Source organism: Leopardus geoffroyi, chromosome A1 (assembly GCF_018350155.1).
Source record: "Leopardus geoffroyi isolate Oge1 chromosome A1, O.geoffroyi_Oge1_pat1.0, whole genome shotgun sequence".
In the NCBI taxonomy this organism is placed as follows: domain Eukaryota; kingdom Metazoa; phylum Chordata; class Mammalia; order Carnivora; family Felidae; genus Leopardus; species Leopardus geoffroyi.
The window spans coordinates 133,907,608-133,935,344 of record NC_059326.1 but is presented as its reverse complement, the minus strand read 5'-3'; the positions used below and the strand labels follow the sequence as shown (position 1 = coordinate 133,935,344).

At 39.2% G+C, this 27,737-nt stretch overlaps 1 protein-coding gene across 19 annotated transcripts in view; it reads right to left on the bottom strand.

The window, feature by feature from the left end:
- MAST4 (microtubule associated serine/threonine kinase family member 4) overlaps positions 1 to 27,737 on the bottom strand; it is a 568,735-nt gene that overhangs the window by 93,939 nt on the left and 447,059 nt on the right. For all 19 annotated transcript variants that reach the window (XM_045494932.1, XM_045494941.1, XM_045494949.1 and 16 more), the window contains one exon: positions 23,317 to 23,405. In XM_045494932.1, the coding sequence (XP_045350888.1) occupies positions 23,317 to 23,405 (89 nt within the window). The remainder of the gene's footprint in view (positions 1 to 23,316; positions 23,406 to 27,737) is intronic.

Here is a 27,737-nt window from a genome sequence, read left to right as displayed (position 1 = left end):
AATTGTGCAGGACGCTCAGGCTGAATGACACTATTTTACAAAAGCAATCATTGGATTTGACCCTGGGAAATGATGGTTTTAGTGGAGCGGGACGGGAGTGGTGTCATGCCCAGTACATCATCAGTGAATCTCAGCCAACGTTGGACCTGAACTAGTTTCCCAAGAGAAATGGAGTAAGATTTGCTGACTCTGTCTCCCTGAGACATAAAATAAACATGAGTAACAACATCCACACTTGGTTTATTAACTCAAATCAAGTTATAATTCTAAAAGGAAGAAATTTTAAATGTTATAATAGCTCATAACTTCATAGAATGACTTAAAAGCCTCCTAGTTAAAAATGTGCTCTCAGGTGGAATATGGATGAGATCAAAGACAATGCATGCGTAAGTAAGGGGTAGGTTTCCCGTTTTATGACAAGAAGCTACAACAGGACAAAACTGTTTTCTCCATCACAGGCTAGAGGGTTTACAATCTTTTGATTCTTAGCACGAACCAGTTTTACTGAGGATACTTCTAATGAACATGTTTTTAACTAGAAAATGAAGAAGTTCTGCTAAATAGTTTCATAATGTTTTCCAATGGCAATTAAAGCACAGAACACGCACCCTTGCCCCGAAGCCATTTTTATTTAACAATATTTGTCTTAAAAAAAAAAAAAACACTCCAATATTCACACAGATCCTATGCTTCTCTGTGGCAGACACATGCTTTTCTAGGTGAATTTAGGTGGAACACAGAAGCATATGCACATCACCGCTGTGGGGCTGAGTAAGGATAAATTAGACTGAGGGGGTAACTTTAGCACTGCTACTAATATTGGAAAATACTAAACATATAACTGTTTAACTGCTTTAAACTCAAGGCAGATGGTGACGGTAGAAGCAATATGCACATGAGATTTTGCTCGTGGAATGTTTAAAATCCACAGAAAAGGAACTGCTCAGTTTTAAAATAGCTTTTAAAAACCTGATTCTAAAGGTGCTCATGGTAGAGGGCTTAGAAAATAAAATATAAAAGCGAAACTGGTAATCCTACTAATGTAATGTGGTATTTTTCTTTACTCTGTTCTTTTGATAGTGTGTACATCACAACATACTTTTGTTATTATTGTTTTTTTAGAAATCTCTATGCCCTGTGTGGAGCTCGAATTCATGACCCCTAGATCAAGAGTCGCATTCTTCACCAACCGAGCCAGCCAGGTGCCCCACAAATGCACTTTTAAATAGGATCACAAACCGTATTCAGTTTTTGTATCCTGTTCTTTAATGACTAGGTTGTAATTATAATTTTCACATGCCATTAAATTTTTTTCCCCGCTGTGATGATTTTTCAATGGCTACAAATTATTCGTTATACAGATGGACTACAAGGTAAGCGTTAGTCCTCTTACTACTTAATATTTAGGGTGTTTCCCATTTTTTTGTGCTATTGCAAGTAATGCTACAATTAATATCCTTAAATATGTATTTCTGAGTATTTTTCTGATTAACTCCAATTACATTTCATGAAGTGCAAATAATATTTCAAGTGATAGAAACTGTTTTGAGTGTTCTTGACAAAATACCACACTGCTTGCTAAAACAATTATGAACTTACATTAGTGGGCTAGGCATACCCATTTGGCTACACCATCACCAGATACGATTATCATCACTGTGTCTATGCTTTTTTTATATTTGCAAATCAGGTGAAACTGGTACTTCAATGTTTTGATTTGCATTTATTTGATTAGTGTCAGATCAAACTTTTCATGTGTTTACTTGTCATTTCTACTTCCTCTTTGGTGAGCTGTCCAAGTCCTTTGCCTATGTAGGTGGATATTACAATTTTTTCCTTCATCCATTTAAAGAGAGCTTTTTATGACTTGATAATATTCAACTTCTGCCCATTCTATTTGCTGGAGATATCTGCTCACTTACTGTTTTAACTTTTTATAGTGGTTTCAACTTAAAGAATTATAAGCTTTTTTTTTTTTCAAGAATTTTAAGCTTTTAATACACTTGTATGATCAATCTTTTCCTTAGCAATTTCTTCCACTTTCTCATGCTAAGAAATTGTTTCCTCATCCTAAGTAAAATACTCATGTACATATTAATTTTACTTTTGAGGGTTTAATTTTTATAGGTCGCTTAATATCTGTATGAACATCATTTTAGTACGGTGTATGAAGGAAGCTCACCTCACATATTTTCACAGAGATGGCCAATTTTCCCAATAACATTTGCTGGTTAAACTCTCTCAGGGGTGTGTGATGTTCCCCCTCGGCATATCATTATCAACCCCTGTCAATTTTTATTTCATGTGTGAATGACTGCTTGCATTGTCATCACCCTGTGATGTGTGCTAATCTCAGGGAGTCAGGTCCAGCTCCCTGAATTTACGTGGCCAACTGTATCTACACAGTCTTCCAAATGTACTTTAGAGTCATTATGTCCAATTACCATGGTAAGTATGTGTCATTGGTATGTTCACCCAGTATCTTCTGAGAAGCCTTCCTATAAAAGAGGGATTTCCCATATCACCAGGGCTGCCTCCCAAGATTGTGCCACCACCCACACTCTCAGCTTTCCTTGCAATGAGAGCGAAGGCCAAGCTTTGCCAATTAAGTCCATTGGTCCTTGCAATGAGAGCAAAGGTGAAGATTTGCCCATTTGCTCTCATTGGTAAACTCAACTTTGGCTCAAAAGAAGACAATATGAGGAAGTTGGTGACAAAGTAACTACTTTTTGTGGCAAAAGTGGTGTCAGGGGCACCCCTCTTCACAGGGGGAGCAGGCAACAGTGTCTGAGTTTCTGGAATTCAGGAACCAGGGACACCAGTAGCCAGGGCTTGCCCTGCACAGTACCATGATGCAGTCTGCATGTTTTTCCAGGCTATGTGACCTTCAATGCTCACTCTCTGGCCCTCCTCAAAATTCTGTGAGCCACCTAATATACCTTAATAAACTCCTCTTCTGCTTAAACTACAGAGTGAATGTGATGCTTCCAATAAAATAGTTATACACATGCATAATCAAGAGGATGTGGATCAGAATTGCTTCAGAACTGTAATTTAATTAGGGGAAATTAGGATATTTAGCTTCTTCCCCAATGAATAGTGTCTCTATGGTTACTTCAAAGGCATGGTATTTATGCCCCATTCTTTGGATGGGAAAGGGGGTATAAGAAAAGAGAGTGGAATGCTATCACAAATTGATTCCTTTCTTTATCATTTCTGATGACAGCTGGTAATATACAGGAGTAATTGCTATATATTCATCTTGGATACAATCCATTTAATGAATACTTTTATTAATTTTAATACACACTTAATTCTCTTGGGTATTGTAGATTATTTATGTCATCTGAATACAACACATTTTATGAGCTTTGAGTTCGAGATTTTCAGTTTCGTGTGTTGCTTGACTACAAAGAACCTCCAGAATAAAGTTAAATATTAATGGGGAGATATTTCAATAAAATGCTGCTGGTATTTTGCAAAAGTAAGATACCAGCTATTCATCTACATTAGATATGTCTTACTATACTACGGGATCCTCTGTGCATTCTCATTTCCAAAGCATTTTCAGGAAAAATGGAGGTGGTGTTTTATTAAGTGCTCTTTCAACATCAATTCAGATGAACATCTGGCCCACTGCTCGGATGTATTAGTACTGCTTATAACATTAAATCAATCAGCATTCTTGGATGAGCCTACTCTGTGTTGTAGGACTACTTTCTTTTTCCCATCTGTGACATATGAGGAAATCACTGCTTTTCACACTACTACGTTATCTTCTTTAAATGTTTAAAAAACACACCTGAATGCCTATCTTGCTAACTAATAGATGCAAAAGGATTAAGTATAACTCTAGTTCCCTGCCCCACTCCCCAAAGTAAGCCAAGGAACATGGCATATGTGTACTTCTGTCATACCTCCGTCTTTCATCTTGGCTGATATGAGTTATAGATCTAGCCTGTTATTAGAGAACCATTTTTTACCCTGTTATATTTATTTGTTTATTTATTTATTTACGGGGGAGTGGGGAGAGAGAGAGAGAGAGAGAGAACAAGCTGGTGAGGGGCAGAGAGAGACGGGGAGAGAGAAAGAACCCAAAGCAGTCTTTGCACTGCCAGCACAGAGTCCAATGTGAGGTCGAACGCACAAACCACAAGACCATGACCTGAGCCCAAATCAAGCGTTGGGCGCTTAACCAATGGAGCCACCCAGGTGCCCCAACACTGTTATATTTTTAAACTATCTTTTCAAACTTTCATTTTTCTATTAATGTTCAACATACTGCTTTTATACCCCATCTTTCCAATTCTTCAGTTCTTTAACTTTTAGCTAATATCTTCAAGTGAGTTTCTCAGGAAAGACATGAAATGTGAATTTTATGTGGCCCCAAATGAATGATAATACATTCATACATATATACATATAATATCTTAGCAAATAAAGTTCTTTGGCCCCAACATCATTATCTGGCAATTTGTGGAAGGGAAGTCTGAGGCCAGCATACATTTTATTCCTTTATAAGCAATCAGTTTATTCTTTTCTGCTCAGAAGTGGGCTGGTGTATTTCCCATTGTTGCATATAAAACCCTGCCCTATATCCAGGGCAGAGTTTAATTTTTGGTCCTTATTTTTTTTTTTTTTACTTGATCTCTCCTTCTCACATGGAAAATCTTCATTAATAGTATCTTTGATTATTGCTTTTGTTCCATTCATCTAGTTCCCCACCAAAAAGATAGATTGTTATAAATTAATTAATGAATCCTCAGCTTATCTGAGGTAGATGTTTAATACTATTAAGTGTAGTTTCTCAAATAAAATAGAGAAAGATAAAGCTGTTGGGAGGACAATGGATGTCTATGGAAGCTCAAAAAGCAGCTTTCGGTGGTAGAAGGTGACTGCTAAATATTTTGCTTGTTGGCTTAGGTACAAAGTCTCTAATATCAGGGTATGTAGTACAGGAAAGTGAAATCCACAGTCTTGTGGAAATGCTCTGTCTCTGCCCATCAGGCTGTGATACCTTTTCTGAGTCTAGCCATGTGTTGACTGTTTTTGAATCACAAGATTCTATGTCATACGTAAGGGTAATTCTTCCTAAATAAGTGACCAATCATTGATATGTGCTTTATCTCCCGTGTTACTTCACTTTTACAAATTAGGGATGGCGGGATGTTATAGATATTTCAATGAAAAGCATGACTAACAAACACATAACATGTAAGTCAGGCACTCACTGAGGTATGTTAAAGTCAGCAACTAAAATTTAGGTATTGTAACTTCTATCTTGCTAGTGAGGACAATTTCAGGAAATGAAATGTTAAACAGGAGTCAGGTTAGATAGGCACATAATCATGACAGAAATAGTTAAGGCCTCACATCACCAGAAGAAATGAACATCCATCATTTATGTCAACAATGAGAACAGGAGAAGTGAATTACGACAGCTTCACAGAGCCCCTGACAAAGCAGACTGCTACTGCTTATGGGAAATTTGTTGTCAGGGGAAGTATGTACATCTCTTGATGTTAAAAGTCTGCCTGGGTCTCCGGAGAAAGGAGAAGAATTTACATTTGGCCTTTCTCTTTTGAAAATCAAAGCTGTCAAATGAAATGACTTGTGATAAGCTTAAAACCCACATTTCCTACTGAAATAATGACACAAAAGCACCAAATACGAGCTAATTCATATTCTTTTTGTTTCAATTTCAAGGATGCTAGACTGTGTCCATTCCCACACCAAATTACTGATCCTACAAGGAAGTGGGCTTTATACCAATCAAGGAACTTGCTTCAATTCCTACATTTGGCCAATTTAAAACGATTTACATCTGTAAACATTGAACTGGGGCTTATTCTCTGCCTGAGGATCTCTTTTTCTCACACACAAACACACACACACACACACACACACACACACACACACACACGCACACACACACACCACCCGACTGCTCCCTCACTCTCAAATCCTTCAAAACTAAATTCATTCCTTCAATGATTGGGGGGGTCACTCTGGTAACTACTGTAGAATTCTTAGAACATATCCACATGTGCAAAACAAGACTTTTAGGCCCAATTGCTCCAGTTCATAGACAAACCACAAACTAAGAGGTATTGCTACTCCAGCCAGATAAACACAGGGACGGCTCCCAAAGTGTGCCTGGGAGGCCTAGACCAGAGGACAACCAGTTCTCCCATTGTAAGTCCTTCCAAATGGAATATCCATCCTCAGATGATATCTGTGACCATATCCAGAACATGCTTTTCGGTCACTCAGCTATGCCCCCTATCCGTCTTAAGTCTGGAGAGTCCAATCTACTCTCCTACCCTAAATCTTTTCCTTAATATTTTAGACGCTGAGAGACTATTTTTCACCAAACCATAGAATACTAAAAGCACTCCCCCAGTGAAAAACCGAAGTCCAGTATGAATTCATCTTGATAACAACGCGTGAAAAAAAAAAATTCCTTAAAACATAAGAACTAGAAATATGGAGTTACAGCCTTGGAATAAATATTACGAGAGTATTAGAATAAATGCATATAATCTAATCTCTTCCTTTAACAGAAAAGGAAATTAAAGCTAAGTGAAAATGAGAAAATCTGTTCAAAGGCATACTTGATTAATAGCAAACCACAGAACTTTTAGCCATAGAACTACAAGAAAATTAATCTGAAATACAACTGCTTTATATCTTAATAAAAAAAGGTGAACACAGTCCATGTTATTAAATTCTGTTTTTCATTTACTGACATCAGATACCTTAATAGATGGACCAGTCTGGAATGTTTATGCTTTGGGGGAAATTCTTAGGTGCACCTATATGAGAGATTCTCCACCAGTAAGGGGACGGCGACAGCAGAGTCAGCAGCGATGGAGTTAGGGGATGCACGGTTTTCTTGAAAATGAAACTTTCTCTCTCTCAGTCTACTTGTTTACCAGCCAGGTGCCATTTCCTGTTGACCATCCTTCACTTGATTTAGTCATGTGGGGTCTAAATTTAGTATGCTATTGACACGCCCATCTCCTACCAGTTATTCATTTAATGTCTTACGGCAACTTAATTCATTCCTAAAATAATTTGAAAACTTTCTCTATCCTTAAAACACACCATAAATGGTAGCTATAATAACAAGATGCCTATAAACCTATGTGTTTATGTGTAGAAAGTGACCTTTTCTCCTCCTACTTCAGGTGTGGGACCCAAGGTCTAGTACAAAAGAAACACAAAAGAAGAAAACCATTGATCTAGACACTCTGTCAGTCGCAAGGAAGAAAAATGAATCAAAGTTCACTCCGGGGATGTTACCATTCTTCCCTGATCCCTCCAAAAGAAATCTTCAGGGTCAAATTACAAGGTCCCCCTGGGAAGGGTGCTAACTGGGAAGTAGGGTGCCAGACTTAGCTCTGACACCACTGAGCCATGGGATCCTTAACACTTGCCTGCACTGGGTCTCAGTTTACTAAAATGGTTTCTAAACATGCCACGTGTGCGTGCATGCATGTACACACACTAAACCTTTTGCTCAGGCAAAAGATAAGTCTGTACCCCAAAATGTGACATAGGTTGATCTTCTCTGGTTGAAGCAAAGGTGGAATAGGAGGCAGTGAGCCACACTCCTAAATACCCCTTCCCACTCCCTATCCCTGCGCAGCCCTTCTGGAACCGCTGTGGTTCTGATCCAATGAGTTTGACTTTTTAAAAAAAATGCTATTCATTTCCCAAGTCCAGCTCTAAACCGGAGTAAGTACACAGCTGAGAGACTTCCAAAGGCTGAATGCCAAAATGCAAATATCAAAGACTAGGACAAATGCATCCCAACGGGGTCTGTAATAAGGACGCCACATTCCCCTGTCAGCAACCCACCTGAAGACTGCCGCAAGCCTGTGTTCTAAGTTGCTCTGTATTTACACACCATGGAATTCTTCATTTTAACATCATTATGAATTCAGGTTGGTCATAAAATAATACCGTAATAGTTTCTGAAAACCTAACACTGATGTGTCACTTTACAATACTGTAAATATAGTCACATTTAAGCAATTAAATGAGGTAGCAAGGGCAAGTTCTCTTAGTTACATTTCATATAGAAGGAAGTTGAGATCTAGGGAGTGATTTGCTCAAAGTAGCAATGCTGACACATGGAAGAGATGAGCTAAAATCCAGATCTTAACCCCAAGGTCCAGTGTTTATTACATATACCATTTAATACTTTATTGGTTGTCTGAGATCTCAAAATTAAAAGGGTTCGGGTGGCAGGATCAGAGTTACATAACAGCTGGGGCTTTTTACATTGAGAGTCTGGGGAAGCAGGGACACAGCATGAAGTGTGAAGGGCTCTGTAGCTCTGTGCTATGGTTCCTTCTTCATTTACTTCACTAACTTTACCCGGCCACCATGATGTCACTGGGCACAAAGTTCCCGGAAGTTCAACAGAACTAGCTATTGTTTCACCGAGAGGGAACACACTTGAGATGTACTTAGATACGTATAAAGTTATTTTGGTGCCTACACAACACATTCTTGATGCTTATTAAAAGTCATTTGCAGCAAGCATTAAAGAGCATTTCCTGTGGACACAATCTGTGACTCGAGGGCCTCAGAAAGTTACAGCAGACAATAACGAATGGCCCAACCAAAGACAATAACGAATGGCCCAACCATGCAAATACAAGACAATAGAAGGCCAGCACTTTAAAGAATACCCTCCCAGATTGAGCTGAGGAACTAATCAGGGTTGATCACAACAATTTACGTGTAATGTTACTCACTATAGCATACTTATAAGAACAAAAAACAGGAAAACAGCCAAAATATTCATTAAGGGAAGGTAACCATGGCATATTCATGAAATGGAATATTTTGTACTTTTTAAAACCAAGTATTTGAAAAAAAAAGGACACTTAATAATATGTAAAAATCTCAAAACAAGAAAGAAAAATGATCTAGACACCAAATTGTATCTAGGATCCCTTACTTACACATGGATACACAAATGTATGTGTGTGTATATATCTAAGTTTATATTTTATGCACAAATTTATGTAGACAAAACTGCCATCAATATTACAACAGATGTACACATATAAAATAAATAAATATAGACAAATACCCAAAATGTTAAGCAGTTAATTCTGAGTGGTTCTTCTCTAATTTAATTCTGAGTATTCTTTTTCATACTTTGTTGTATTTTCCAAATTTTCTATAATAAACACGCACAGCTTTTGTAAACAGAAAAAAAAAATTGTGAAGACAGTTTTATAAAATATAAATGATTTCTTTACTTAAAAGCGAAGATCATTTGTTTTCCCAAACACTGTATGACTCTTCTGTTATGTATGTTCTTCTAAATTTTCTCCACCGCTACTGAATCTGCTATCGACTGCAATGCAAGAGTGTTGATGGGCTCATCTTCGCCCCAGCTGAACCCTCGTAACTTGAGATGCCTGCCACAGTATATGTACACCTTAACATTTCATGACAAGATCCATCATTACCCCTGTTACCCCTAACAAAAAAGCTTAGAACTTCAAAAGCCTGCAATTTGCACAGCTTTCTGGAGGAGTACTCACACACTGCTGCCATAAATACAAAAATCTGCATTAAAGCATCATGAAAGCAGAAATTATAATTATGCCAGAGTAAGTTCAAAGACAGAGATGGCATTACCGTGCGTATTTAAGAAAATGCTCTTTAACACAGACACTTGAATTTAAAATATAGACTTATAAGCCTCCCTTACTTAAGGTTGCCTGATAGGTACAGGCCACTTAGGTCACGTTGAGCATCTCACCTCCTACCAGGGGCATTGGCACTGAATGTAGACAGCTGGCTGATCCCGAACTAATGGGACCCCTGCCTCAAGTTCTTTGGTCTCTATGGAACAGTCTGTTCTTCTGTGATACAAATGCAGACACTCTTAGCTAGCTAATGGGCTGAAGAAGACAGTCTGTATATACACGTAAGCTCAGAGATAATTCGGGGATTAGCTGGTGAAGAGAGTGTCAGAAGCACCATAGTCACTGTGACCATCACCAAAGCTGTCCAGTCTGAGACCATCAAGTTCTGAAAACCGTGAGGGTGAGGAGAGCAGTGATTTAAGCAAGGATTTTAAATGTACCTTTTTATGTTCTAGGTGATCATTTATTTGATCACCTAAATATATACGTTGATATGAAAGCAACCCTAAACATTCAGCAATCTCCTCTTTTTCAATGGATAGATAAAAAAAGAATGTTTTTTTAGCCAGTGTGAATACATAAACTTCCAGAGATTTAGAAGACCTAATAATACATGTCACTTTTCTATTTTAAAACAGTGAAGTGTTTAATTACCACATTGTGTAAGGTTTAAATCTGAAAATATCTAATCCCAAAGTAAACACTGTTGATAATTATTTTAATTTCTAATTGTAATATTTGTAAAATCTAAATTAAAAAGGTTTTTCTACTTCGCTAACTTTCAAGAAAACAGGCTATTTTGAGATTTTTGTGTTTCAAGAATCCTCTCCTCTCCAAAATTTGTAAAAATCTCTCTCCTCACAGAAAAAATAACTTCAAGGTTTCCAACGTCTATTTTCTACAGTTCAGATTTCCTTCATCTTGGTCAAACACTGCCTTGGTTTGACTGCTCTGTGGATTTGGGAGGTAGTACAGCACCTTAGCATCCAAACTATTTTGTTTTGATAAAAAAAATTTATTTCTCATTTTTTTTTTTTTTTTTAAATTTTAGAGAGAGTGAGAGTGCATGAGCAGAGGAGAGGGGCAGAGGGAAAGAGGGAGAGAATCCCAAGCGGGCTTCACGCTCAGTGTGGAGCCCGGCTTGGGGCTCAATCCCACAACCCTTGGATCATGACATGAGCTGAAACCAAGAGGTGGGCACTCAACCAACTGAGCCACCCAGGCGCCCCAACATCCAAACTATTATGAAAGGCAGGAGGTCCATCTCAGCTTTTAGCAATGGTTAAAACAGATTCTATTATGGAAAAGGGAAATGAAAGATTTGCTAAAACTGCTTTCAAAATAAAGTTCCTAAGACAACACACTAAAATCTGTAGGGCTTTTTAAGTAATCAGGTACTTCAGAGGACTTTCTCTTTGCGTGGGGGTGGGAAGGGGGGAACAAATCTTGCTTTCAGTCTGGAGTATGCTACGTTTTTGGTCATCAAAGTCACATGAAGCTCTGTGCATTTCTTTATGAAGTTTTTTATTCTTTCAACAAATATTTGTTAAGTGCCTTGTAGAAACTGAGGTCTTGATATTAAAATCCACCACTCTCTCTTTCTGGGCGCTCTGTCTTCTCTTTAATTCTCAGATACTACCTTCTCCTCTTTCTCTCCTGCCTCTCAGGTTGCTGCCTCTCAGTTTCCTGCTGGTGACTCGTCCTCTCAGAACCTCTAAATGTAGACTCAGCACCCCCACCCTGCTGGGTTCTGTATTCTTTTCACTCCAAACTCTCTCCCTCACTGATTTCACTCCCTCCCAAGGTTTTAAATACTGTTAATGAATGAATGAATGGCTTCCAAACTGGTATTATGGACACACTCATCCTCTGAGTTTCAGACCCATAAAATAATTTTCTTTAGGTCAAGCAAATGGATTACGGGCATCTTAAACCCAATACGCAGCGAAGCGAATTTTTCAGCACTACCTCAAACCTATTCTTTTTATCCTTTCCATCTCAGGAAATGCCCCTTCTGGCCATCCATATTCTCAGCAAGACACATGCACGCCACATTTGATCAACTCCCTCTCACCCCACACCTGATATACCACTAAACACTATCAATTCTAACTTGAAAAATAGGTAATTAAGATCCAACTGGTACTTTACCAACTAAACCAAAACAAAGAAAATCCACAGTTAATTCATAAACACAAAAAAGTTATACAATTCTGATTTAAAAAAATGAATGAAGAACCGTCCCCAATGGATGAGGGAGTTGAATCTTTCTGAGGGGCTGCCATGTTCTGTAAAAAAAAAAATAAATAATATCACTTATCTTAACACAAGGGAGGTTAAAATTAAATTTAAAAGGGAGCTTTCAAAAGCTTCAGTTTATGATGAAGGAGAGAAAAAAAGCTAAATCCAAGGCCATTCAGATTAAATTCTACATTTAGAGATTAGGAGTATATGAAAGATGTCAATCATTATATTAATACTAGAACAGATTCCATATACACATTACAGTCTTCTCAAAGGACCAAAAGGATAAACTCAAGTCACAGGGCTGATGGTCTTCATGAAGGAATTAAGAAATATTAATGATGTTGGTATACACCTCCAATTAGTGATTCAACACAAAGCAATACCAAAACCTAGGAAAATACACTGACTGACGTCAGTCCATCTGATTTTATCATACTCTTCCTTAAGCAGGAAGGGCAGTATGTGTCGTTACTCAAGCCAACAATTGAAAATTACACAAAGGCTAAGAATTCAAACAGAGAACTGTGAATGCAGTGTGGAATAAGAAAGGCAGTATTCTCCACAATTCAGAGAAACTGATTTATGAAGTACTTGAAATCACAGAATAGATGAATTGTGAAATTACATAGCTTGGACAAATGTACTAGATTAGGAAATCTGGTCTTGAGGCCTTTGAGGATTTTAATAAAACCAGATGATTCCAAGGTGATGTTTCACTTGACTGTACGATTTGCCGATTTTAACCTCCATAAAAGGAAATTCTGATGACATCAGATGCTCTGGACTGAACACAGGTTTTTACAAGTTTAAGCTGGTGTAATTGAGATTTGCTTAAAATTAGGTAAAAAAGGTAATGAGTGACCATATCAGAGATTCCTTTTGAGTAAAAAAAAAAAAAAAAAAAAAAAAGAAAGAAAGTTTCTATCATTTTAAACAAAGAGTGGTTATATGGGGCATCATGAAACCATTTCCATTAGGGCTAACAATCAATTTGCTATGACTCTGTGGGCACATAATCTTGCTCTGTCCTATTCCCCAAATATAAGGAAGCAAGGGGACCATTTGTCTTGTACCATCATGTGTATATGGCCAAAGGAGGTGAATACCTTGCCGAATGACCATTTTTATTAAAGATGTACAAAGGTGATTTAAACAATTTGGCAAATACTGTTTCAAACATGGGAAACCTGCTGAAGCCTTGTGCAGGAAAGTCAAAAAATAAATGCAACAGATGTACTATCACACTCAGAGCAATCTCCCTAGTCTCACTTTATCTAAGGAGAAAATTTTCACTGATACCTAAAGATGACTGATTTCTACGTTGTTCCCACCAGTCAACTAAAATTCACAAGTAACAGCTTTCCCTTGGTATGCAACCTACAAACCTGGTACCACAAGTACCCAAAGAGAAATACATAAGTGTATCTTCCTGTTGCTCAAAAACCCACTCCCTCTCGGGAAAACCATCAGTCTCTACAATAGATGAAGAGTTTGAGAGGGTAAAGAAACACGTAACTGATACCAAACTTGTGAAGTATGAAGAGAGCAGGAGAAACAGTAAGGTCAGGGGTACCTCGGTGGCTCAGTTGGTTAAGCGTCTGACTTCAGCTCAGGTCATGATCTCACGGTTCGGGGGTTCAAGCCCCACGTCAGGCTCTGTGCTGGCAGCTCAGAGTCTGGAGCCTGCTTCTGATTCTGTGTCTCCCTCTCTTTCTGCCCATTCCCCGCTCGTGCTCTGTCTCTCTGTCTCTCAAAAATAAATAAAACTTAAAAAAAAAACAAACAAACAGTGAGGTAAGAGGAGACAATTCTTAGAGCAAGACCAGCCTTGTTAAAAAAAAATGAAACTCTACACCAACTAGACATGACGGCAACAAAAGTGGAAGAAATCAGAGAGAAAAAGACTGACAGAACGGACCACAAAAAAATTAAAAATAAGAGAAACGCCTTATATACTACTCAAAAGGCACCATCTAAAAAAAAATCAGTGATATTACAAAAGATTAATGAAATATGCACATAAAAATGTGAAGATATTTACATCACACCTGTTAGAACGGCTATTATCAAAAAGAGATAATGAGTGCTGGTGAGGGTGTGGAAGAAAGGGAACCCTTGGTGCGGTTGGTGGGAATGTGGATTGGTGCAGCCATTATGAAGAACAGGATGGAAGTTCTTCAAAAAACTGAAAATAGAAATAGCTATGATCCAGTAATTCCACTTCTGAGTATATATCCGAAGGTAATGAAACCACCCTCTCAAAAAGATAGGAGCAGCCCATGTTGACTGCAGCATTCTTTACAACAGCTGCAACACAGAAACGACTCAAGGGCCCATGAAGAGATAAATGTGTACAGAAAATGTGGTATACATATACAGGAATACTATGAGCCATAACACAAGAAGGAAATCCTGTCATGTGCAACACCATGGGCGGATCTTGGGGAGAGTATGCTAAGGGAAGTCCGACAGAGAAATACAAATGCTGTATGATCTCAGAAATATGTGGACTTTAGAAAAACGTAATTCTTAAAAAACTCATCAAGAGAACAAAATCAAAGGAAAAAACCCGCACACGATTGGTGGTTGCCAGAGATGGTGGGGGTAGGGGTGGAGGTGGGGGCTGGGTAAGTGTAATGGATGAAAGTGGTCAAAAGGCCCAAACTTCCAACTATAATTTCTGGAATGTAAATGTGCAGCCTGGAGACTATAGTTAATAACACTGTATTGCACATTTAAAGTTGCTAAAAGAGTAAATCTTAAGAAGTTTTTATGACACACAAAAAACGTACCACCTATGTGAGGTGATGGATGTTAACTACACTTACTTCCCAACATACACAAAGATCAAGCCATTATGTTGTATGTCTTGAACAAATACAATGTTCTATGCCAATTATATCTCAATAAAATTGGTAAAAAATACTATGATATTGTTTGGCTTATATTAATAGAACCTAAAAAACTATACCATGAGTGTTGACAAGGGTGGACTAAAATACAAAGTCGCAGCATATGAACATGGCAGTTTCAACATACATGTATACATGTATTGACACATACATGCATACACATATAGGAAAAAAGGACAAGAGACACAATGAATGTTAGCAGGGATTATCTCTGAGGAGTGAGTTTATAGGAGATGCATGTCTTCCATGTAATTTCTATTTTCTACAAACTATCAGTTTCACTTTGCTACAATCGGAGTAGCACCTTTTGTTTTTTTAACCATACCAGCCTGGAAGATCAGAGTCACAGACACAAGGCCTGCAAAATTTCTTACGAGATTTTACCATTTTTCTAAAATGGCACAGAGTCATGTGGATGTTGGTACCCTTGGTTGGCACCCAGGGCCAACATTTCAGGTTTTACCAAATCCCTTACTGCCCAGCTACACATATTCTAAGCTTGGGGTTCCCGTCTCAGCACAGGGGGTTATTAAGAAGTTCCTCACCAACATCAGGGATGCTCAAATCCATGTCTGGCACCCTGGAATGCCCGTTCCCCTTCGTCTTCTCCAGACCATCTTCTCTGAACTTTACTTCAGTGTTTCTTTTTTCCTTTTTAATTTTTTTTTAACATTTATTCATCTCTGAGACACAGAGAGAGACAGAGCATGAGCAGGGGAGGGGCAGAGAGAGGGAGACACAGAATCTGAAGCAGGCTCCAGGCTCTGAGCTGTCAGCACAGAGCTCGACACGGGGCTCAAACTCATGAACTGCGAGATCATGGCCTGAGCCAAAGTTAGATGCTCAACAGACTGAGCCACCTAGGCACCTCCACAGTGCTTTTTTTTTTTTTTTTTTTCCCCTGTCTCTAGCTCATTGCCAGACTATTTACTCCCAATTCTTTGCATCAGCAATGCCTGTATGCAAAAACCACTGTGTGTACCGCATCCAATTCAGTGTCACGGCTAATGAATGAGAACACTGATACAGCGTAAATGCAGGGAGAGCATGTTGTCAAGCGGTGACACCAGTTTTTGTGTGGGGCTCAAAGAGAGACTCCAAACAAGTCCACAAGAGGAAGGTCCTCACCATTTTCTGAAATAAGAAAAATTTACTAAAAAAAAAATGTACATGGTATCCCATACTTTCTACCTTACTTTGTGCAATGACTTGTATTTGTTAAGTCAATACCCCCCTTACCCCCCAGTGGCAGGGAGGAAGGAAGATAATGAAAGATGGACCACAACGTTCACAAGGACTTCTTTGCACGTGTGGGACGTGGGGCACCCAGGTGGCTCAGTCAGTTGAGCCTCTGACTCTTGATTTCAGCTCAAGTCATGATCCTGAGGGCATGGGATGGAGCCTTGCATCGAGCTTTGCGCTGAGCAGGAGCCTGCCTGGGATCCTCACTTTCCCTCTCTCTCTCTGCCCCTCCCTGCTTGTGCTCTCTCCTTCTCAAAATAAACAAATAAATGTTTAAAAAAAAAAAAAAAGAAAAGAAAAAAGAAAAAGAGTGGGATGTGAGAGGTTCTGTTGTGCTGCCCAACCCCCATGTGCCTATCCTAATGTGTCTCACATGTAAGCTTCTACTTGGAACTATATGGTTTTCCCATAATCTGTCCAGTTCTCTGTTTATTTTTACCCCCATGGGCCTCCTTTAGGAGGAAGCCTTGAAGAAGAGCTTGGTGAACAGACCGGCAGCAAAAAACGATGACCCATCCTTCAGAAATAAGGTACCCATATAATTATAAAATATTTTATGAAGGTTTTTCTAACAACATACTAACCACATATGTACCTATGGAAAATTTCCCTTCTGCAATAATTCCTAGCATTATCGAGCAGGAACATGAGATTCCTTTTCATCTTTCCTTCCAGACGCATTCTTATAAATGAATCTAAGCAGTCACCTGCAAATTCCCATTGAAATAATTTTTGAAGACACAAAAAGTTAGGTATTTTGGCAAGAGGGCAACATTTGCTCTTAGAATGTAAAAAGCCTGGAGCCACTACCCAATCAGATAAGGCCTTTCAAAGAAAGAATGTTCTCTGGTTGATGGCAGGAGAAGTTAAAGATCTGAAGCATGAGAATGGCTGGATGTGTCATTGTAGGCTTGAAGATGGGGGAAAGTGGCTTGGAGAGGATGAAAGTGGACTCTGGTTGATGGTGCAGAGGAGATAGGGATCTCATTCCTACACCCGCGGGGATCTGAATCTGTCCAAAACCTGCATGAGCTTGGAAGGAGACGCCTTCTTTGTCTACAGACGAGAGCCCAGCCCACAAGACACTGTGAGTTTGGTCTTATGATGTCCAGAGAAACCAGGTAAGGGTTCCTAGGAAACTAAGTGCTTGTGATTTGCCACCTCGCTTTGATTTGGGCCTTAGGATACCCTGAGAGCTCCCTGAGCTCAAACAATTCAAGTGTACCTGGACTTCTGCCCTACGGAACCATAAAATTAAGAACTGGATATCGTTTTAAACCACTAAATCTTTGGTAATTTATTACACAGCAATAGAAAGCCAAGGCAGGTGGTTCTTTTGTTTTCTTTATTGGCTTTATTTTTAGAGGCTTGATTATAAAACCACTATAAGCTAATTTCCCTACCTTCCTATTGCCCAAAGATAAACGATGTTTTTCCCTTTCTCCTTCCAAAAATTTTCCTATGAATATGCATGATATATAAATTGTGTATGTATGCAAATATGCAGTCTAAAACACACACATATAAAATTACAGAATGTATGTCTTCAATTATCTGTCTTGGGCATCATTCTTTTTTCTGAAAGGTTAATTTTATGTATTTATTTTGAGAGAGAGAATCCCAAGCTGGCTCCATGCTGTCAGCCCAGAGCCTGAAGTGGGGCTCGATCTCATGAACCATCGGATTGTGATGTGAGCCGAAATCAAGAGTCAGACCTGCTTAACCAAATGAGCCACCCAGGCGCCCCCAGGTTTGGGCACCATTGTAGTATCAGAACAAAAAAAGTCTATCTCGGGGCGCCTGGGTGGCGCAGTCAGTTAAGCGTCCGACTTCGGCCAGGTCACGATCTCGCGGTCCGTGAGTTCGAGCCCCGCGTCGGGCTCTGGGCTGATGGCTCAGAGCCTGGAGCCTGTTTCCGATTCTGTGTCTCCCTCTCTCTCTGCCCCTCCCCCGTTCATGCTCTGTCTCTCTCTGTCCCAAAAATAAATAAAAAACTTTGAAAAAAAAAATTAAAAAAAAAAAAAGTCTATCTCATTCTTTGTAACAACCATATAAACCACTGGATTATATGCCTCAATCATTTTCTACAAAACTGGTCCCCTACTGAAGAACATGTGAAATGATAAAGTGGTAACAACTTAACTTTCCATTTGCTATTTACAAGTAGCCAGACTTGTGATTGCCTGTTATTTTGTGAGAATATCAGTAGATAAATTCCTAGAGATGAATGTGCTAGGACAAAAGGTAAATGCAACTGCAGTTTTTACCAACAGGTCAAACTGCTAACCAAAATGGCTGCACCGATTCACATCAATACTTAAGTCATGCGGAAGGGCTTGCTTCTCCACAACCTTGCCATCACTGGATTCTGTCCATTTTATAAAATTTTTGACAGTATACTAGGTGAATGGTACTCTAATTATTCTGGTTCATATTTCTCTTATGATTGCCACAAATCATCATTTCATATTTTGGGGGGAGACATTTCAATTTTTTTCTGTGACACGCCGTTTATATCTTTTGCCCATTTTTCTCCTGGTGCATTTGCCATTTTCACATCAATTTATACAAGCTCTTTGTGCATGAAGGCAATCAGATATTCATCAATTATGGGCATCAAAATATTTTTCACACTTTGTTTTCTTTTGATTTTGTTTATTACAGAGAAATTTTCATGTTAGGAGAGATACATGAGTCTTTTCCTTTGGGGCTTCTGGATTATATTTCATACTTAGAATCTTCCTGGAACGAGAAGCCTGTGATTTTCTACCTTTCTTTTTTTAATGGGACTCCCATTCACTGCTCTTTTAGGAATCCCTGGCTCTCAACAAATACTATTTTGTTTCTAGAGATAAGCTCCAGAAGACTATGCCAGTATCTTTTTCCCTAGAGCACAAATGACACAGCCACACGAATAAATTCATGTTCTCTTCTCTACCAATTCATCTGTATTAATTCATGTGCCAGTGATGAGTGGCCTCATTCACATAATACCAACCTTTTAAAACAAAAGAGAGAGAGAGAGAGAAAGTATAACTTTATCTTTTGGGTCAGAAAGCACAGAGAGATAGCAGCTTTTCTTTTCTTTACTGGTTTTTTTTGTTTTTTTTTTTTTAATTTCTCTTGTTTTTTTTCCTAAAGACATTTAGGAACTCTCACCTGGCATTCTGTGTATCAAACACATGACACAGGAGGTAGCAATAAGAGATAAAAAGCATGGTAAATCGGCAGGTATTCATATCATCAAGACAGGAGGTCTTTATTTTACGTACATTTTTGGGGCACCTGGGTGGCTCAGTCGGTTAAGTGTCTGACTCTTGACCTCAGGTCACGATCTCAGGGTTTGTGAGTTCAAGCCCTGCATCAGGCTCTGTGTTGACAGTGTGGAGTCTGCTTGGGATTCCTTCCTTGATTCCTTCCTTTCTTTCTTTCTTATTTTTAACTTAGTTTTGAGAGATAGGCAGAGCACAAGCAGGCAAGGGGCAGAGAGAGAGGGGGGAAGATGCAAAACCCAAAGCAGACTCTGGACTCTGAGGAGTCAGCAGAGAGCCCGACACATGGTCTGAACTCACAGACCACGAGATCATGACATAAGCCAAAGTCAGACGCTTAGCCAACTGAGCCACACAGGCACCTCTGTCTCTCCCTCTTTCTGCCCCTCCTGTGCTCACTCTCTGTCTCTCTCTCAAAATAAATAAGCTTTAGGGGCGCCTGGGTGGCTCAGTCAGTTAAGCGGCCGACTTCAGCTCAGATCATGATCTCGCGGTCCGTGAGGGCTGTGAGTTCGAGCCCCGCGTCGGGCTCTGTGCTGACAGCTCAGAGCCTGGAGCCTGTTTCAGATTCTGTGTCTCCCTCTCTCTGATCCTCCCCTGTTCATGCTCTGTCTCTCTCTGTCTCAAAAATAAATAAATGTTAAAAAAAAAAAAATAAGCTTTAAAACAAATTTATATTTTCTCCCCTTATTATACATAAATAGGAAACTAGCAGTCTGCATAAATGTCCATTTCTCACAAAACAAGTCTGACAGAGCTCATTCTGAGCAAATAAAAGCCTACTGGCTCTACAACCTAAGGAAAAATGCTCTCAGAACCTGAAAGACAGGCTTCTCTCTGCCCACTCCTCTGATTTAATACTAAAACAATGTTTGAAGAGAAAAGAATTCACACCAAGTCTACACAGTGAAAAAGAAGAATAATTAAAAGGATCATTAAAGTCTTCACCACGTATTCTCGAATCTCAATATTAGCAATGAAGAAAATCACAGCAATAAAAGACCAATCAACAGGCCCATAAAGTAGGGTACAATGACGACAGAACACTACCAAGAGGAGCAGGATTCAATTTTTTCATCGCCATTGAATTCTATGCAGAAATAAAATTTGTGATATACTTAGCACTTGTATACACTGCCAGGCACCGTGCACGAGGAATGTAGAGACCCAAGTCCAGCCTCCAGGTAGGTACTGGGCCTTGCCTGCCTCTCTGTTACCTTGTGCTGTGAGGACAATAATGTAATAGAAATCTCCAAGGTATAAATGGTAATGATATATATAGCTGGGTAGCCCTCAAGCAGCTTTGGAAATACAGTTTGACCAACTGTTTATCTCTCCCCCCAGTGATATCCTCCTTGCACCTTCTCAAAGGTAACTACTGTCATGAAAGTGGCCTTTAAACTTATCATGTTTTCCTTTAGACTCTTACAAGAAAGGTATATATACATACACATACATGTTTGTGTGTGTGTGTGTGTGTGTGTGTGTGTATGTGTGTGTGTATCCCTAAACAAAATATTCTTTGTAGCCTGATGCCAACCTTCAGGAATGTTTTCACCAATTTTCTTTTGCGACCTCTGCTCTTTCTGCCCAGCCCTCTGAGCTTCGGCCACGTGGATACGCATGCACGATGTTCTGGAACGAGTATGCCACAACTCATTTATCCGTTTTCCAACTGACCGCGATTTAGGTTGCTTCCGATGTTCAGCTATTCCAAACAATGTTGCTGTGAACAGTCTAGAATATGCTTTCTAGGACTGTCTAGAGTGGCATTTCTGGACCTCAGTGATTTTGCTCCAGGATCACCATTTTATCAGTACATGTTTCGCCTTTTTTACTTTGCCATCTTTTATTTATTACTAAAGGGAAAACAAATTTCATTCCAAAGGGTCGACCATCTCTCTCTCTCCTTTCTTCTCCCCAAACATGCTATAGGTAACTCCTACTCTTGACTAGAAACCATCCCTGAGCAAAAGGACTGCCTCTGGGAAAGAGATACAGTCCTCCTTTTAAATAGGAAATGAGTATCATCGGAAAGCCCAGCAGGGTTAGAGGTCCCACCAGAGGGCAATGACTTAAGGCTTAATCACTCATCATTTGCACCCATCATCCTTCACAATCCTGAAGACAGCTTCCCAAAACACAGATCCTCCCCAAAGTCCTTGAAAGGCGCTCAAAATCAGAATCCTTTATACTCTCTGACTTTGATCTCTCTTTCCACCTTTATATTCTCTTACAATCAAACACACACAATACCCCACAGCAGCCACACTGGTAATTCCCCTTCTCTCACCCCATTTCTGCCAGCCCAAGTCTTGCCTGGCTTTTAACATCTCAATCAAGTGGCTCCTTCATACTCTCCCATACTTTCCTGGTTGGAATTAACCCTTCTCTTCCTTGCACCATCATGGACATAACTTAAAAAAAATTTTTTTTTAAAAAAGCAGAAACAAACAAAAACCCACAACAATACCAATAAGTCTTCACTGCATGGTTTTTCAAATATGGCTATACCTTCCTTGTAATTAGTATTTGCAGGGGCACCTGGGTAGCTCAGTCGGTTAAGTGTCTGACTCTTGATTTCAGCTCAGGTCATGGTCTCACGGTTTGTGAGTTCTAGCCCCACGGTGGGCTCTGTGCTAACAGTGCAGAGCCTGTTTGGGATTCTCAATCTCGCTCTCCCCCCCCAGCCCCCCCGCCTCAAAATAAATAAATAAACTTAAAAAAATTAGTAATTGTGGCCAAGGGTCTCGCCTCTTAAATCTTCATTGTACCTATAAAGATTATACATGTAACAAATAAGTTATATATGCCACTGCCAGATGAAACTTTAGACAAACTCTTGTACACATACAAGGTACATTCTAGACTGCTTACAGCAGCATTGTTTATAAGAGCAAATGTAAGTAATACATAAGTTCAACTTTAGGGAGAAAACATGCTGAACAGTTCTGTTGGAGGTTAAGACCCATGGTATCAAAATAGGGCATCTTGACAAACTAAATATTTTAAGCTGAAGAAATACAAGAAATGGCATATGCAGGGGCGCCTGGGGAGCTCAGTCGGTTAGGCATCTGACTTGGGCTCAGATCATGACCTAACAGTTTGTGAGTTCCAGCCCCGCATCAGGCTGCGTGCTGACAGCTCAGAGCCTGGAGCCTGCTTCAGACTCTGTGTCTCCCTCTCTCTCTGCCCCTCCCCCACTCGCACGCACGCGCACGTGCTCTCTGTCTCAAAAATAAACAAACATTAGAAATGGCATGTGCAGCAAGGCTCTTTGGACCTGGACCGAAAGCACATCATCAAGTCCTCATGTGAGAGATGTCCTCCCTATACCCTGAACAAAGGAACAGACAAGGGACACAGAAGACTGTGAACACAGAGCCCTTGCTAAATGTGCCCCAGTTTACTAGACCTAGTTCACTTCTGTCCTATCTTTGCACGTTTTGCTCTTCATCAGACCTAGCATTAATTGACTCAAGTTAGTCACCTCTATGCCTGTGTCATGGAAATCTTCTATTATGTAAATGTGTTTGCTCTTCTCTGGTTAATCTGCCTTTGGTTATGAGATTCCCAGTGGAGAACTTAGAAAGGTAGGGAAAAAGTTATTTTTCCTCCTCTATAGTTCTTAATGCTAATTCTCTTCATGTGAATGAACACACATGCATTCCGCAAATACAGTCCCAACATGGAAACATGGCTTGCATCATCCACACAGTTAGAAATGGAGAAATGAATAACTCAAAAAGGATCCCATATACAAAGACATTCTTAATTTCAGAGTCCAAACACTTTGCAAGAGAGGATGAGGCTTAGGCTCACTTAGCAGCGAGAATAATGTAGTGATAAAGCAACAGGAAAACCAAAGTATGATATAAAGGCACACTTGAATTTCAAAATGCTTGGATTATTTTAAGAGCCAGCAAAAAGAAGTAAAACAAAACTTAAGAAAGGGTAATTAATTACCTGCATGAGCAGAGAGAGGTGAGTGTGGTCGAGGCAATGCTGGTGACTGTCCATTGCCTATCAAGCTTTTCCGGTTGCTTGTTCGGCAACTGTCAGAAAGGAAAAACAAAAACAAAGTTTCAAACAGCAAATATAACATCAGCGATGTCCACGTATATTCAACATACACCAGAGGTTGAGCAACCTGTCTGCTCCTGCTGTTGCTCCAACTTCTGCAAGTTAATATACACTCACTAATATTTGATGGGTGGCTGCCTCTTGAATATTAGAAAATATAATGTATTCATATAGCATAACACCATCAATATTCCGCACCACCAGTGAGGTTATAATCAAATGCCGTCTTTCCACTCCTGACTGCAAATAGCTGACATGCCATACACCCAAGTGATAAATTAAGGATTCAAATCAGCAAACCACAGGTAGCATCTTTGTTGACATGAAATTCCTAATACAAAATTACATGCAATGAAGCGCGATGACATTAATCTTACAATGATGCACTAATTAAAAATCTAATTATTTAGACAAATTTCCTATTTGTGCCTTTTGTCAACAGAACAGCTGATGCCGAAGAGATAGGTATTTCACTACTGATTCATTTTTCATCTTGTATACTATATTCAAATTCCTTATTAAGGTAAACACTTTGGAATCATAAAAACAGATTCCACTTGGTATTAAAGTAAAAGTGAAAGTGTTTTGCCAGAGGCACATGACCCACTGTTTTGATCCCAGTACCCACTCAATAAACTGCTACCTATAGGCACACGGCAGCTACTTTTTCCTGTTTCTGCCAGGGCAAAGTTATAAAATGCTTATCTTGATTCCAAAGTAAGTCTCAGAAGCAGCAAAGAATAAGACACATGCAAAACTGGTTGATGAGGAGAATATTATCTCCCTTTCACCTGCCTCTCCTTTAGTACAGACGGATGCTTCACTCTCTATTATCAGTTTAGTAGTGAGAAAAAGGGGAATAAAACCCAGCAGGTTCAGGGCACTGTGATTCTACCCTTCTACACTAGGGCTGCCCTCCACCACCATTAAACGTTTAGTGTAATGTCTTCTTTAACTCAGAATATACCTGTTATAACAGGCTCTTCAAAGAGAAATTTTCACCTGACTTCTAAATTGGGGGTTGTGGACACAGAAAGGAACGTTTCCAAATATTCAAATAACACATTTCAGAACCAAACTCAATTCCTTTCAACAATATTGACTTGGGAACCAATCCTCTCTCTTCAATGTTTGCTGCTCATTATCATTTACCAACATTCCAATATTTATAATTTGTTAAGGTCAGGCTGCATCATTTTATTTTCCTTACTAGAACAATCAACATCCCTTAGCATTATCTGGGAGTTTAATTAAGATCATGTTTACTCAGCCTTAAAGAAGTTGCTGATTAAGAACAGACTCTTGATACTTAATTATAAAGGTGGATTGTGATATTATCAACTCATCTGTTAAGAACCGTATTTGACCTATTAAATTCACAATCATTAAATCAGATAGCATGATTGTTTTAAAAAGACACTGTGTAATTTATTTAGTGTTAATTCAAATGAATGTCTTCTTTCATTTTAATACAGGAATATTAAACATATCAACTTGCTAACATTAATAAGAGAAATTATAAATGACAGATTTATACCCTGGAAATCTCAGCAAAGTTAGTTGTTAATTTGAGCAAATTAACTGAAATATGAGTTAACTGCCAGAAAACTGGCCACCTGTATTATTTTTTACATTTAGCATTTGATTTAAATCACTTATGAAGATTTTCTCTTGACACTCAATTATTGGTGTTTATGTATGTAAAGAAAATTTTGAATAATAAATGTCTATCAACAGAAATATTAACCTAATGATTATCTTAAATAGGGATACTGGTGAAATATGTGAACTTAAAGAAAAACTAGAAAATGGTATTTCTTGAAGAAAATTAAAAAAAAAAAAACACCAGAATTTTCCTAACAAATACACAGAATGACTAATATACTACTATAAGCAAAATCAATTTAAATTGAACACAAAGAAAAACAGAAGAAAATTTCAAAACTATTTCAGTTATTTAAAGTCTACCAGGAAAGGCTGAAAAGTACTGATTTTAAAAATGTGATGCAGGGGCACCCAGGTGGCTTAGTCGACTGAGTGTCTGACTCTTGATTTCAGGTCAGGTCATGATCCCAGGGTCATGGGATCGAGCCCCGTGTCAGGCTATGCACTACGCATGGAACCTGCTTAAAATTCTTTGTCTCTCTCTCTCTCTACCCCTCTCCCCCACTTGTGCTCTCTCTCAGGAAAAAAAAAAAAAAGTGACTCAAAAAAAAATCTTAAAAAGAATGTCTAAATAAAACTGGCAAATGGAATATACTTGTTTGGTCACTATAAAAAATATAAAAATACAATAAAAGTTTATATGACATTCATCCTGTGTTTGCCTACTCTCTGTAAAGACTTGTAGTCTTTACAAAATAGTGATCACGAATGCAATTTCGAGTAAAAGAAAAAAGGATTCTTCATTTAGGAGTATGTGTGCAAGAAAAAAAGTTAAATGCAAATTGTTTCAGAATTTCAGTACTTTACCATAATTAAGATACTGGGAATATTTTACACAAAACCTTAAATAATCAGAGGCATATCTTATTGACAAATGCTATGGACAATCAAAGCTGAAAGGGTCTTCTCTAACCTCTATATGGATCGTAAGCATGAAGGTACAGACAGTATTAAAATTATAACAGACTTGAAACATTCCTGAATCTCTCCACAATCAAACAGGAAGCTTTTAAACAAATACAAATCCAGCCTTCATAAAATACAGGCCAAGAAAGATTCCTATGTATACACAAAACCAGACTTTACACAATACAGGCCAAGACAGATTCCTATGCATACACAAAATAAATATAGTCACGAACTAGGGACTTGGCTTCGCAAATTCATTTATTTGTTGCTAATATTCTTAAGGGTAAAGGGATATTTTATACTGTATTTAGCCCCAAAATATCAATTCTTGATATGTACATTAGCACTTTTACAGACCTGGGACCCTGAGATATTCTGCAGACAATTTTCCAATGGTAGGGAAGACAGTCACCTAACTTCATTGCTCTAGGTACCTGATTCCCAAAAAATGAATTAAAAGCTGATTTTAACCCACAGTAAAACAACTCCTAGTTGGCAGGACCTATGAATGTTTGCTACCCACACTGTCACAGCACCTGGCACTGCCCACACATGACGCTGGTACAAAATGCTGAGCTGACCTCTAGGGTCATCATGTATTCATCCAGGTTATCACACTCTTTCCTGAAGATGTAAGGAGAAGCTCACGGCATCCAAGTAAGAAGCAGGTTCCCCTTGTGGTGGTGACTGTGCCACACTCATTTAATTCATAAAGTGAAGAAAGAGTAGATACATCGCCACTTAGACAAATCAAGGTTCATTCCCTACCACCAGCATGACTAAGTTGATTCAGCTTGCTTGCTTTTTCTCAAGCAGGGTCACCCAAGGGAGAAACAGGGGCTGTCTTACCAGGTAAAATAGGAACGTCACCTCTAGTGGAGCCGAAATCTTAGCCTGCTTAAAATTTAACCTTGTTTAATTTTTGAGCTTGTAAAAAGTCTTCTCCAGTTTTCAGCCTTTGGAACAAAGTAAAACACTTAGTAATTCAAGTTTCAGCTACTCGTCCCATAATGCATTCTTTCTGCTTCACTCTTTAAAAAGGAATGGAAGCCATTCCCCCTGCCTGTGCTCGGATCTGGAAGCCAAACACAGGAATGTCCACTCCCCACTAGGTACCACCTCCTCTCCGGTTCACCACCTGAAGCAACACATGGAGACACGCTGCTTCTGGATAACATCTCAGTTTGTTCTACCAGTTTGGAAGGTGACACACTGGCACAAATTCTTTACTTGCAAAATCTGAGTTTAGCCCAAGAAGACAGCCACAGACGAGTTGCGACAAAGGCAAAAACAAATAGTGGGTCAGGACAGAGTATAATGATGCCAAGTAAGTATTTCTTTTTACCTCATTCCTTTGGTTCTTTCCCCCATGGACCAACTACACACACACACACACACACACACACACACACACACACACACACACACACACAACTACTGCTGACTGGGTGGACCTGGGATCTGAGAAGAATGGAAGGTGGAAAGGCAATGATAGCACTTGTCAGTCAGTGGGACTGGCCAGCCCCTGGGTGCTGGGAGGCAAGGCAGGGAGGGACAGAACACTCTTGAAGAATGTCGCAGCTGGATGTGCAAAGGGGCGGAGATGCTTTAGAGTGACACAAGGCCAGCACAAGGAAGTGTTTGTCTGCATGGTTTTGGCTCAGGCAGGTGATGTGAGGATTGCCCAGGGCACCCCTCCTGCTGCTCTGAGCTCATTGTTCTCATCACCA